We start from the raw sequence: 14,166 nt of genomic DNA, 5'->3' as shown, positions 1-14,166 counted from the left end.
ACGACCCACTGGATACCTAAACAGCACCCACCCCACCTCCGCGGCGATGACCGGGCTACGGACCGGCCAGGCCCACCAAACAGCTGGCGGATGCGGACAGCGGGGGTGGAGAAGAGCACCATTGCAGACAAGGTGCAGGGAAAGACCTCCTGCAGGGGCAGGGCAGGAAAAAAGACGGCCAGTAACAGGGGGCAGAAGAAAGTTGTCTGAGGGTGGAAGGGAGGGCAGAAGGAGGGCGGAGGCGGACAGTGTGAAACGCAGATCAGAGAGGAGATCACAGGCGACAGCTCCTACAAGTGAGTTCGGGCCTGCACTGGCCGACACTGGGGCGACATGGAGGCTCATGGTAACATTGGTTTTTACTTCAAAATTAAATAAAGTCCTCTTCCAAATTAGTAAGATTTTCTTTGGACTAAAAGAAAAAGTCCAACCGTATGTTAGAGGAAATAACACTATGAAATGTATGTTATCATGACACCTAAAGAAAGAAAAACATCATTTAAAGTGGGGTTTACTCTGAATTTGATAATGAAATGATACTTTCACGTAGCCACCAATTGGACAAAAGAAGTGGAATTGTCATATAATATAATTTATGCATTTTATACTCCTAATTTACCTTGAACCAAGAGTGTCACCTGTCACATTATTTTATGCATTATATGTATTTCTACTTATAAAATACCTAACCTCCCACCTTTTCTGAACCCCATTTGCTTCTAATAAGTTTTACACAATCCCTTATTAATTGAAATATAAACGTAAATAAATGGGGGGCCCCTGTCTGGGAGAAAATTTGTTAGTGTGTTACATTGCTGGCCTGAGAAATGCACATTTTTTCACACATACAGGACTTAAATGGGGGTTAGTACTTACTCACTTAATCAAAGAAAAAACAGTTCAGTTCACAACTAATTAAAAGCTTGGTTTTTTTAAACAAGCAAGTGAGAGCTACAAACAGCATGTAAAAAATACAGGTCAGTCAACTGTTAATTTCCCACAGAGGGTAATAGATTAAAAGAAAGGTCAGGGTGGAGTTGACTGTTGATGTTTAGGTCCACGAGGCTAATCTCTGTCCTATTATGCAATGTTCCAGAGGATGATGGGACTGGTGGATGGATGAGCATCAAGTACGCACCTACAGTCACTGCATACGTCTCTTGAGGATGTGCATTAAGTGATCTGTTATGTTCTTGGAAGGCTGTTGATCGCGAGAGAGCTGAGATGGGGTGATATATGAGATCCATAGCACATGTGAACCTCGATTTTTGTGGGGGTTTTGTTACTGCTGCTGTGATCTGGGGATTTAAGTGGATTTTTAGGGGTTTCAGGCTTTCGTGTTTTATTTTTTTTATTACCTTAGCAGAGTCATATCTTAGATTTATATTGAATACTCTGCTCTGTAAAACATTTTATTAATTCTCTGTGTTCTGAAAAAATGTTTGCCAACTATTTATGCTGACACAGTGTTGTCACAGAGTGCAGCTATGGGTTGATACGAACCCCGTAGTGAAGTGGGATTCGGCTGCCAGAGGTGACAGCGCTGTGTGAGATCATCGAGTGTGTTTAAGGCGGTTTGGTGGCCTATTGCCTGCATGCATGTATTGTGGAGCAGTCAGCAGGGTACCACCCTGGGCACTTTCCCCCACATGGCTGCACTCACAAGCAGAAGCCCAGTCAGCTCGCTGTTCTTGCCTGGGAGACTCAAAGCAGGGCAACTGGGGTAATGTCATGGATAGTGTGCATACAGTTACACAGATACACGGCACACCAACACACCACACACACACACACACACATACTGTATCACATTCAAGACCCCTTGCTGTGTCAGGCTCTTGCATGACCCTGTTGGGTTTCAAATTGCAATACTGAATCAGCGGCTCTACATTGTTCTTGGCATAAGAAACCCATTTTTATCTTAATTCAGTTTTAGTAGCATAAGTGCATAATGGCAGGGAGATGTGTCTGTAACTGGATTTATAGGTTCTTGAGAATAACACACACAGATGTTTGAAGAATGTAAAGGCAGATTGTAATCTTGAAACAGCTGGGTTGAAGAGGAGCCAAATGCATACAGGACTGTGGCATCTGGAAAGGATGTTTTAATCCTGTGTTGGAGATATGTAATATTTATAGGGTAAAATCATATTGGTCCGGAAATAGGACAGGGTGTTTTTCCTTGAAAAAAGTCTGAAAAATTGGAGTTGTCTTAATCGGGGTCTAGACTTTCAGCCGTTCTAGTTGCAGAACTAAAGGACGTTACCTGTTTCAAAAGCAATAGAGAAGCAGCCATAAACTATAGAAATAAAATTATCTTCTTATATTAATCTTTAAAAGCTGAGTTTAGAAGGAGCCAAGCACCTGAAAGCCCGGTAACGTATTATGGTGGAGAGAGATAAATAGTGACTGAAGAGAGAGAGCTCAGCAATGTTAGAACAAAGCAGTGACTCAGAGAATAAAACATATTTTGCCGATTTTTCACTAGAAGTGTACTCTAGCAGCATCTCACTATCCCTAACCTATACACATTATATAGGACGAAACAAATGATAGATCCAGCTAAAAAAAAGATATTGAAAATATTTAATTCAAAAGATGTTAACTGCCTACATTGTTTATTCAATGTGTTTTTATTAGATAATTTTCAAATACAATTATTTTTCATTATGGAGAAAAAGGGAAGGGGGGTCGTCTAATAATCAGGGTTGTTTATATGGCGACCATACGGTTAGTAAGACCCAGCACAGACCTTGTGGTACCCATATTACCGCAAGGGAAGTATTTTGAGACCATCAGTACATATCGCCTGTCTACAAATATGCATTAAAGACAAGACATTCAAACCAAGCAGTTGAGCGTGTTAAGTAAAATGCTACGGTCTACAGTGAAAACAACGAAATATCAGCTGATATATCGTTGTCGATTTCTAAAATGAACTATAGGCATGGGCCTCAAACCTCCTGTCTCAGTTGGGCTAGTTTGTAGTAAAGTGTAAGTGTAATGTTATTTTAGCAGTGTAAAGACACTGTAGCATTAGAGAGCCACATTAACTTTTTATTCAAAGTCAGTCCTCCATTTCATTGTGCTGGTTTGCAATAGGCCAATCGCAACGTCCGTTTATCCTTTAGTTCTATTTCCGCCTTTTTTATAAACTTTTATTTATCCGCAGAGAGCACAAAGGCTTTTTCTGCACCGCACTATCAATGCTAAGGCAAATATAGGTTTCTGTCAGCCACTGTGTTAACTACTCTTTTATGGTGAAGCATTTTCAACCAAACGCCTTCAGTCGCAAGCCCATCCAGCTGTTCTGCCACTAACTCGCTGCATTATGTTTAAAATGTCTTTTTGCATGAGAATAATTTAAGAGCCTCAGATAGCAGCAGCTAAAGTCTTTGGTGTGTTTTTTTTTGCTACAGCACTGTAAATACAAAGGCCATTCTTTGTTGTCAGCATTAGTTGTTACATTATGCAATACATTTAAAAAAAAAAAAAAGAGCAGATTACGTAAAGAATTATCAGGAAAATTACAGTTTATTGCCGAAAGTAGGCAGGCAATGCAGGTTCATTGACTTCATGAAGGGAAAGCCTGAGGCATTATTTTAAATGTGTATTTGTGTCACGTATCACAGCTAGACATTTTCCACAGCAGCATAGTCTCAGGAGCTTTCCTTTTGATTTTCCTCCTCGTGTTTTCATTTCGGAACATGGAATCCTTCCTCTCCCAGACAAATATTCATCAAATTGAAATGAGTTTATATTTTATGATATGTATGCAGAACGTACAAAGCACTCGTGGTGCCAGACAGTACACTGGAAAGAGGCCAAGGGATTCTGGGGATTAAAAATGATCCTCTTAGGAGCCGCCAAGGCCTCGTGTTTGATTCGACAAGGTTGCATGCAGAAACACCCATTCTAATGTAAAAGAACGGTTGTTATCTCACATTTCCCAGGCAACTCATTTCGCAGTAAAAAGGTGCTCCTTGAAAATAAAACCAGTGTGGTTAAGTTTTGTGAGATTTTTGTCGCCAAAATGTGATATAAAATCTAGCTGATATCCACTATTCATTTGTTGCATCAAATTCAGACCTTGCCGCTAAAGCAAATCGGTCTATGTAACCAATATAATCTGATTTATAATATCTGATTACAGTTAATTTCCTTGATTACAAGGAAATGTCTTCAGATTTAATTCTGGATATAAATGAATTATGTAAATACTGAACTAGTTAAACTCGCACTGTGACTAAACTCTGACCAAAATAAACCGTTTCATTATTAGAATAAAAACCAAATGCTAAAATCAAATTTTTTGCTTTCTGTTTTCATAGAACTTCTCTTCTAGAAATTGGCATTATTGTAATACTGTCAATACCAAGAAGCTTGTTAATATTGTATGGGAGGCCAGCCTTAGTGTCCAATGAGAATCCCCTGTAAAACCTAGCTGCTTCCTTGAGCCAGTGGCTGAGATGCTGCAGTTAGAGATGAGGCCAGCTGAAGCCAGAAGCCAACTCTCACACACGACACACCAAGAAACACTGCTCTGAAGTAAAGCTACCGTACTGGGCATGGGCAGATTGGAATACTGTGAGAGAAGCGGGCCAGCACTGGTGTAAGATTAGAGCCAGAGTCTCTGTGGTCACCATCAGTGAACATGCACACGTTGTCTCAGCAGTGTTGATGCACAGATGTATTTAGGATGCCACAATTTCAAAGTGCATAGTAACTCAATGTCACACTCAAAAGAAATTACCTCTAACACCACATCTTAAATAGACATTAGCGTTAACACTGTTATACCATTGATTCTTTGCTAAAATGGCAGGTTCATTACAGCTGCCCAGAGCCCCAATCTATCTATCGTCTATCTATATCTGTTGATTCATTTTCTGTTGAATATCAATTACTTGATAATCGTTTCATCACATACATAATGTACAGATGAGAATTTATTTTAGTTGTGATTAAAGAAGAAGCACTTATTTCAGTCATCCCTCAATGGGTAAATCTGACAACACATTTGTGTGTTACATCACACACTGGCCTTAAAAACCCACACACACCCCATGGAGATGCATTAACAGAGAGGTGTCTGAGTGAAGAGACTGCCATTTGGGGTTTAGCGCCGGCAGTGCACATAAGGTGTTGGCACTCTCAGCTACCAGATGTATTCCGCTAATTCCGACCCCTCCCATCCAGAATATAATATCTCCACATTATAGTTCCAGAGGATGAATCTACTGACTTTGGTGATCCGCTGATTTGCCTCAGTTCTGCTTTTTAGTGAAATGTCTAAAACTATGAGATGGATTACTGTGAAATTTGAGAAAAATATTTATGTTCCCCTCAGGAGAATTAGAAAAACTTTGATGATCTTTTAACTTTTAATCCAGTGACATCATCAGGTCCGATTCTAATTTGTCAAATACTAATTTGGTTTATGACCAAATACTTGAAAAGTTAATGCCATCTCATCGGTCACAGCTTGTACTTTGTTTAATGCTAATTAACAGATCTCACCATCTTCTCAATGACGATTCTACCTGAATACTTGATTTGACTTGTTTGTCTACTCCTGGCTGGTTCTGTGGCGGCTAATTACGGCATCACAAACATACGTGGTTTCATCCACACAATGCAAATGCAGGCATGTTGTTCATTCTTTTCTCTACATCCGTCCCTGGCGATCGTGCCATGTTAATTCAAATCCATTCCATCAATCAATTTAGTATAGTATTCAATCATACAAGAGTTATCTCAGATACTTTACAGATAGACCACACTCCAGAAGAGCAGGGTTATATGAAGTCAGCAGTGGCTGTACCCTGGCGGGGTTCCAGTGTTGCTTGCCCCGCAAGGGTCAGCAGGGTCACTCATCCAAAAAAGCTTTAGTCACAAAGCAGAAATATCAGGCTTTGCTTAAGCCCAGTGACTCACAGACATCTCAAATGAGAAGCAGGAAGAATGCAGAAATAAAAAATACCAATTGTAAGAGAAAATAGAATGGGGTATTCAGAGATGCCAAAAAAAAACTTTAAATGTTATGCTTTGCTGTTGTTAATTGTTTTGAAATGTGTATAATCTCATTAGCATTTTGATGTCTTTTTAATAGTATTCAGAATTAGTGTTAATAGATATTGGCTTGGATGAAGAGGTGACTGAACTGTGGTGGCTGATGGTACAGGAGAGCGTTGACTAGACTTGGTAAGCCCCCCCCCACTCTGCGGCGATTGTGTTGCCTGCAGCTCGGTCTGGAAACTGCATGTTTAGTTCTCCTGCTTCAGTTCAAAATGTTAGGGAACCAATCCCAACATGGTATTACCTTGCACGCTATTGGCGGGTTTAACACGATGACAACAGAGAGGCGACCAAGCAGCTTTGTTTACATTCAACAGCGGTACCGAACGCCACCGAAGCGCAGCAACCCGTCGATGCCGCTGTTGCTGCTACGTTACCGGATCATGCTCTGAGTGTTGAAGGACTGTCCAATTGCGTACAGAGTCATTTGAACTCTGCCCGTTGGTCCCGACTCTTGTGCAGAGAAATACAGACGGATTCACCAGACCAACGGTCACTCTCAAATCTACTGAGCTGCGTCGGTATGGTGATACTTTAAGCATGAAGCGGACTATTCAAAAGTGACAAGTATGAATCTTAAATCCTGGTCTCTGGTCCACAACTTTAAACTGCTTCTGGATCCCAGGGAACTGCGGTTTTGGGAAAAACTAAGAAATTTCTTGCTGAAGAGGAGCACTTACATTGAGGTGCCATTGTTTAGGTACACGCTGTAACGCAGTCCAATACAATAGCCCAATGTAATTGCATTACAGCTGAAATGATAGTAAAATATTTGATGCTGATAAATAGAAAATATAAATAATAAAATTATAACAAACAAAAAGAGATGAAAACTTAAGTAAATATATACCCATGGTTAAAATGAAAGATATTTTTTAAGAATATTTTTTGAAAATGGGTTAAAGATTGTATGTTTTATTTATTAATTGGTATTTTCTTGTACATTTCTGTACTGCTAGGAGCAATATTGTATTTTGAAAAACATATTTTAAAAGATAATTTTGTACATTTAGAATCTACGGTGATCTAATCTCATAATCACATGACATCAAGGAACGTGTATATAAGGAAACAAGATAAAAAACTGTTAGAATTGGGATGCATGAATAAAATAAATAATATACAGCCACAACAAAACATCAATAAACCTAGAAGGGCACTTTGGAGTGTTGTAGACCTCCACCAAGGCAATGCCCCGTTCACAATGAACAAAAGTGATAAATAATTGTGTATCGCCCCATGAATCGGATCCAGTCCAAAATTGAATTGTTTCTTCCTGGCCCATGCTACATCCTGCCACCAAGTTTTATTAAAGTGGGCCAGTAGTTTTACAAATAAACACACCTTATTAATCCTTGGCTAAAGTAATAAGCTAATGTTATACAAAATGGAAGATGTATTTTTCTATGACAAGTCTCTTAGTATAAAACCTTCTATGAAATGAAACAAAAAATCCTGGAGTATCAGTGAGTGTTTTGCTTCCTGCCACAGGTTAAAGCAGTCAAACAAAAAGGTATGCTTAGTACCTCAGTGTCTGTACGTGCTTTACAACGTCATGAACTGCAAGTGTCACTGTCGACCAGTAATAGTATTTTGTCTGCATGTGTTACAATAGCTGCAACATAACGCCCGCTGCACCAAGAATGCTTTTTCAACACTCATTTTTAAACAAGTACCAAGTGCACACTGACTCAGCGACACTGCTTATTGTTACACAGTCATGTGTCCTGAATAGCCGCAAGTTACAGGGAAGACAGGTTTTACAGTGTGGGACTCACAATCTGCCTTTTTCTCGTCTTTTCTTTCTCACACACACACACAATCGTTTGTGGCACTAACTTTGTGGGGACCTGTATTGACTTAATGCATTCCCTAGCCCCTAAAATAACCCTTACAAACTAAATGCTTACCTTAACCCTTACCCTAGCCTAATCATAACCTAAGTGTAATCCACAAAGCTGTCGGGACCTACAAGTATACTGGATTCCTGGTTTTTGGACCACACACACACACACACACACACACACAGTCAAGTAAGTGCTTTAGACCTGGCCTTAAACATTGTATATAACTGTCTTGCATTGTGTTCTTCTCGGCCCAATCGAGCATTGAAAATGGACTTCAGTCTTGGTATGTAATCGCTCTCTATGTGATTTCAACCTCTCCTCGTATTCAGCAGGCAAGTCACAGCCTTATATTATAAATAGTTTGCTTTTCATATTATGGTTAAATGACATTTTACGCCTCATTTTCGTTAAATACATCAACAGTTTAAATGTTAGTGTTGTTAGCTAATGTAAGATTAATGGGAACTTATATAGGCTGATAGTTATGAAGATAAGATGTTAAGGTTATAATTTATAAATGCCAGTTGTCTTTATAGATATTCTGTAGACAGTTTAACAAGGTTGAAGAAATACTTGAGAAACTTCTGTAACATATCATGAACTTTATATTTTTATCAGTTGTATTTTTGGTGACTCTTTAACTTTTCCCCTTTAACCATCATCAGGTCAACGTGATAAATTGTCCAATATTTGGTTGATGACCAACAACCTGCAAAACTAAAGACGTACCATCAGCTCAGCTGTACCTTGTGTTTAGGGCTAATTAGTGCCATGTTTGTACACTAGCGCGCTAAACTACTGAAGTTGGTGAACATGGTCAACTTTATAACGGTTAGCATAACATTGGGATTGTCAATGTGAGCATGTTAGCATGCATGAGTTTAGCAGTTAGTTCAAAGCACATCTGTGCCTACAAACAGCGCTATGGCTGTAGAAGTTGAGTTAGTTACTTAGTTACGTCCAATGTTATATTCACCAGTGGTACTAACATAAGCATAACTAAAGCAACATCACACAATTATAAACCACTGAGAAAAAGTTAGCTTATAATGGTTATCGTTATCACTCCCACATGCTGTCCCATGACAACCCACCACAAAAACATATGAGGTCAGAGCCCAGCGTTTACACTGTGATGAAATTTAATACCCTTTCTTAATGTAATACATAAGCGCCTGCCTGAAACATACATTACATTAAACAGGTACATGGTCTCACGGCGGTCTTCCATAGCTGCCATTTATTGATTTGATGTCTTTCATATGACTTGGGCAGCGGCCTTATCAATTGTTCTAATGAGGCTCTTATCCAGCATTTGGCCTTGTCTGCATTTTGGTGTTGCAGAGACACAGAGACTTTTCACTGCACTTGGCAATATGCGGGGCTTAAGCTTGTGCTGAATTTTGCTGCTGTAGGGGGAATTTATGTGTTTGTGAATGCACTGGAGCCACCGAGGGAAACAGATGGTGTATCTGAGTGGCCTAACACAGAGCTGTCTATTTCCCTTTGTAATTAGCTACAGCAATATAGGATCCCACTGCAGAAGACGCAAGACACCCTGAAAACAATTTTTATGTTTTGTATGAGGACAATCAGCTGGGCAACTTTTGCAATGCATCCCTTTCTTTGACATACATTTGAACTGTTTTATGTACTATTAGACAAGTCATTTGGGGTGACATGTAATGTTTTCCATTTTATTTTTTAGAGGTGTACATTGGTGCAAATGAAACTCCTACATTATATATTTGAATTGATTCTATGGACAGAACTTCATAAAAAAAAAAAATTAACGCAAGCTAAAGCTCAAACAAATGGTCGATTGATAGACAAAAAAATAATCTATAAAAATGAGCTGTAACAGACAGCGTTGGCTTTACGTTTTACCATTTTTTAACTGTTGGTATTGGTAGTGGTAGAAGAACTACTCAAAAAGTTTAACAATTCATAGTAAAACTATTGATAGCGCACAGTCCTGAATTCAGATGTTTAATTCCAGTACGATCACGAAGAATGCATTAATGTCAGTTAATTTGCAGTTAAACAGTTTTTTTTATCTATTCTAAATGTCCCTTGATTTCTTTTCGTCACATTATTTCTTCTCATTTTAATGCTCTTATTAACACGACAATTGGTTTGCTTTGTGCAAATGTTTTTTTTATTGCAGCATTTAGCATATTGTAGTGTTTAATACCCCCCCAGCATTTAGGTATTGTACTGTTCAAGACCCCACTCTCCACCCCACCATATAGTCTACTGTAGTGTTCAACATTAACTTTCTCTTAGAACAAATATCTCCTCACACATATAACACTGTCCATCAATAAAAGTGGGAAAGAAATCAGGGATGAGCGAGTACAGCATTATCTGTATCTGTTTACCACATAAATTATCTGTATCCGTATCTATACTCGGACTGGCGGGGGCCTAACCCAGAAGTGGGTCGGGTTGTTTTGAAATAGGCGGGGCTTTAACCGGTTTGTTATTTTAAGCTTGCAATGATATGAGTTGATCAGAAATTGTATTTATTGCTAATTAGAAAACTATTTCCATCACGCATCAGCTTCAGATAAATGGTGTTGTCATGGTAACAAAAAAACTATATCAGTTTTGCAACAATAATACATCAATGCGGTTGCAATTATTATGGAAAATGTAATGAACAAGAGTTTTCATACTCAATAATATAACTTTCTTTTTTAACTTTTAATTTTCTTGATCTTTTTTTACACCAGGTATGTGTGAGTGTGTGTGTCTGTGAGTAAGAGATACAGAGAGAGAAAGAGAGAGAGACAAACAAAGAGAGAGAGAGAGGGAGAGGGAGGAGAGAGAGAGAGATACAAAGAGAGAGAGGGGGGGTTGGAATGTGTTTGTGTGTGTATCTTAATTGTAATATTATTCATTTATACCGTTACTGCCTTTCATTTTTTTTATAAAAACACAGCAAGAAAGTTTCAAACACTCAAAAAAAACTGGTTAGAGCAGCAGGCAGTTTAAAAAAAAAAACGGCAGAGATGCAACCCGAGTCGCATTCTACCAACACATGTCTGAACAAACCCACATTACCAGAAGTCTCCTGGTTACTAAGCAACAAACCTCACGTTACCAGAAGTCTCCTGGTTACTAAGCAAAAAACCCCACGTTACCAGAAGTCTCCTGGTTACTAAGCCACAACCCACGGTTACCAGAAGTCTCCTGGTTACGAGGTACCAGTTCAAACCGAAGTATAAAACAAACCTGAAGCGAAGAAACCCTAAACGTTAACGGGAAAGCCCCGCGACCTGAGGGAGAGGGAGAGAGCTGGTCACTTCTCGTGTCCGTGTGCGAGTGAGCGGAGCGGCACACAGCAACACAAGGAATCTGTGTGTAGGGGGGCGCTGGAACTAGCCTATCAGAATAGTGTAGGGGGGGCGGGACTAGCCTATCACAGAATAGTGTAGGAGGGCGCTGGATAGCCTCACAGAATAGTGTAGGGAGGGCGTGGGACTAGCCTATCACAGAATAGTGTAGGGGAGGGGCGTGGGACTAGCCTATCACAGAATAGGGTAGGGAGGGGACTGGGACTAGCCTATAACGAATAGTGTAGGGGAGGGCGCTGGGAAGCCTATCACAGATAGTGTAGGGAGGGGCGCTGGGACTAGCTATCACAGAATAGTGTAGGGGAGGGGCGTGGGACTAGCCTATCACAGAATAGTGTAGGGGAGGGGCTGGGACTAGCCTATCACCGAATGTGTAGGGGAGGGGCGCTGGGACTAGCCTATCACAGAACGGAGACACTGTCAATGGAGCCTTTTATTCAATCCGAGCACAGATATTAGGCTCGTTGGAGATGAGCCAGGTCTGCGCAGAATTGATCACCGGCGATCGGCGCCCGTTGCATGCTGGGTAGATTTGTGTCCGACTTGATCCCGACTTGCTCTGACGTCATGCACACGGGCAACGGAAATCTCATGAGAGCAAGGTGGCCGCAGTTCAGAGACCAGGCGGCACAGTTGCTTTTCACCGACTGCAAGAGCCAGGCGGACCCAGGCGGACCAAGAGCATGCTGGGAAACGCCGGCTTCTCAGCGGATTTAAAATCTGATTGGTTTACAACATGACGTTTTATATAAACTTTTTTATCGTTTTTGAATCGGAGGGATTTTAATTGCTATTTGTCTGATTTAAAGACTTATTCTGTACAGAACACATGTTGTGGCTGATAGTTAAGTTTAGAAGTCAGAGAGACTAAATCTGATCAGATCACAGATCATCTACAGTCTGTTGTTAATTAAAATCAGCAACAGATCGCATGTAGAGCATTCTGAGATCTACTCTGTCATAATCAAAACAACTGGAGACTGGGTACCAGTTGATATGTGGGTCTGATTATATTTTATTAAATCGGAATCGCACCACAGTGTTTTTGTCACTTCCTGTCCAGCCTGAAGGCGGCTGGAATCAGCTGGAAACTGTCCCACTTTACCGCAGCTTGTTGTCCCCGCCCCCGCTGCCCCCGCCTGCTCTCGTCCACTTTACAGGCGAGGCGCAGTTCATCTCCAACGAGCCTACTGACTCGCATTACTCGTATAATACTTGTACTCTGCAAAGGTGCTTTATCCGTACCGGATACTCGTTTCAGCCCGAGTACTTGGCTCATCCCTGGAAAAAATACTTTGAGGGGGGGGGGGGATATCAGCATCAGCTGTGCTTGGACATCAAGTGGTATTTCAGACTGGACGTGCGCAATGATATGTTGATGATGATGAGGATGATGATGATGTGTTCCTCAGATCCCTTTGGTATCAATGGAACATGGTAACTTTTAAAAATGAAACTTTCCATCCAGATTCATCAGCGTCCATGTCGGGTCTGGCGCTCGCCAACACTCAGAACGGAACGGTACTACTCTTTGGCGCCCTGCGAGCCCAACGGGCGTTGTGTGTGTGTGTGTGTGTGTGTGTGTGTCTGTTGTTTTGATTCCAGTCTAGCTAGATCTGGTGGGTGTTTAGTTTTTCTAACGCCACTAGTTGTTTAGTCGCCACAGCGTTTGCTATGCCAAAAAGAATGTTAATCTCGCGACAAATTGATGCCGTTAAAATGGGTTTGCGTTAACGCCGTTAATAACGCGTTTAACTGACAGCACTCATTTTGTTCGTAAAGTCTGCGAATACAGCAATTACAGCAACATGTTTCCCAGAAAGTCAAAACATTCTTTTATCTTCAGATCTTTTTGGCTAAAAGTATCCCAACTATAGATCTTAAACATGTTCTCTTTTTTGGGGGCATAAACAGCACTGTTATGACTCTTTATTAATAATCTTTATTAATGAGTTCAAAGCTGTACAACACAGAACATTTTCTCATGATAGCTGTCTTTCTTTTCACACAGTACTGAGTACAAGGCTTACAGAGATGTGAAGCCAGCGAAGATGATCCGGGCCAAGTCCCAGTACCTGCCCCCAGCTGAGAGGCCCAGTCTAGAGACCAGCTACAGTGCTACCTTCAAGGGCCAAGCTCCTCTGCGCACTGCTGACAACAAGGCCGTGGATAGGAGGAGGATACGCAGTTTGTACAGCGAGCCTTACATAGACCCCATCAACCAAGTGAGAATGCAATTTTCTAACTTTGTAGTTTGGTTTAACATGAGTTTAAAAAGAGCGGGTAGCTTAAAGAAAATCTTAACGTGAAATTATTGCCATGCTCATCCCATTGTACAGCACAGTTGTAGAAATGACTAGCCAGTAATTTGAAGCATTTCAGCTCAGGAATCTCATTTCCGCTGTTCGACATCTTTAGGTTGACAGGTATAGTGTCCTCCGCTCTAAACCCAAAAGGCCTGGAGCCTGGGCGGCAGGCCAGGGCAAGCCAGTGAAGAAAGCCAAAGATAAGCAGAGCGCCGCGCTGAGGGGATCCAAGAAGACAACCTTGGAGAACCAGCCCGAGAACCGGCCAGCAGCAGGGGACAAGGAGAAAAGTAAAGAGATGAACAACAAACTGGCTGAGGCAAAAGAGTAAAAATCATTTAGCACTACTTTTCCATTTATTACTTATTTTTTGGGGGAAATACAAACACAGAGGCTGCAAAATCAATTAAGGTTCTCTCCCTTCTTCTCATCTTTACTTCTTTCTGTTCTTTCCCTCTGTTTCCCCCTACAGTCTCTTTCTTCTTCTCGTCTTTGTTCAGTCTCCCAGTATCCACTAATTTTCTTCTCTGTCCTCTTTCACTACCTCTCGGCTACGTTTGTACAATAATAATAATA

General features: G+C 40.8%; 1 protein-coding gene across 1 annotated transcript in view; it reads left to right on the top strand.

Annotated features, from left to right (window-relative positions):
* map6a (microtubule-associated protein 6a) overlaps positions 1-14,166 on the top strand; it is a 49,291-nt gene that overhangs the window by 28,461 nt on the left and 6,664 nt on the right. Inside the window, exons 3-4 of the mRNA XM_032533653.1 lie at positions 13,296-13,509; positions 13,703-13,917. Coding sequence (XP_032389544.1) covers positions 13,296-13,509; positions 13,703-13,917 — 429 coding nt within the window. The remainder of the gene's footprint in view (positions 1-13,295; positions 13,510-13,702; positions 13,918-14,166) is intronic.

Source organism: Etheostoma spectabile, chromosome 13, assembly GCF_008692095.1.
Source record: "Etheostoma spectabile isolate EspeVRDwgs_2016 chromosome 13, UIUC_Espe_1.0, whole genome shotgun sequence".
Classification (NCBI taxonomy): domain Eukaryota; kingdom Metazoa; phylum Chordata; class Actinopteri; order Perciformes; family Percidae; genus Etheostoma; species Etheostoma spectabile.
This window is presented reverse-complemented; position numbering and strand designations above follow the sequence as displayed.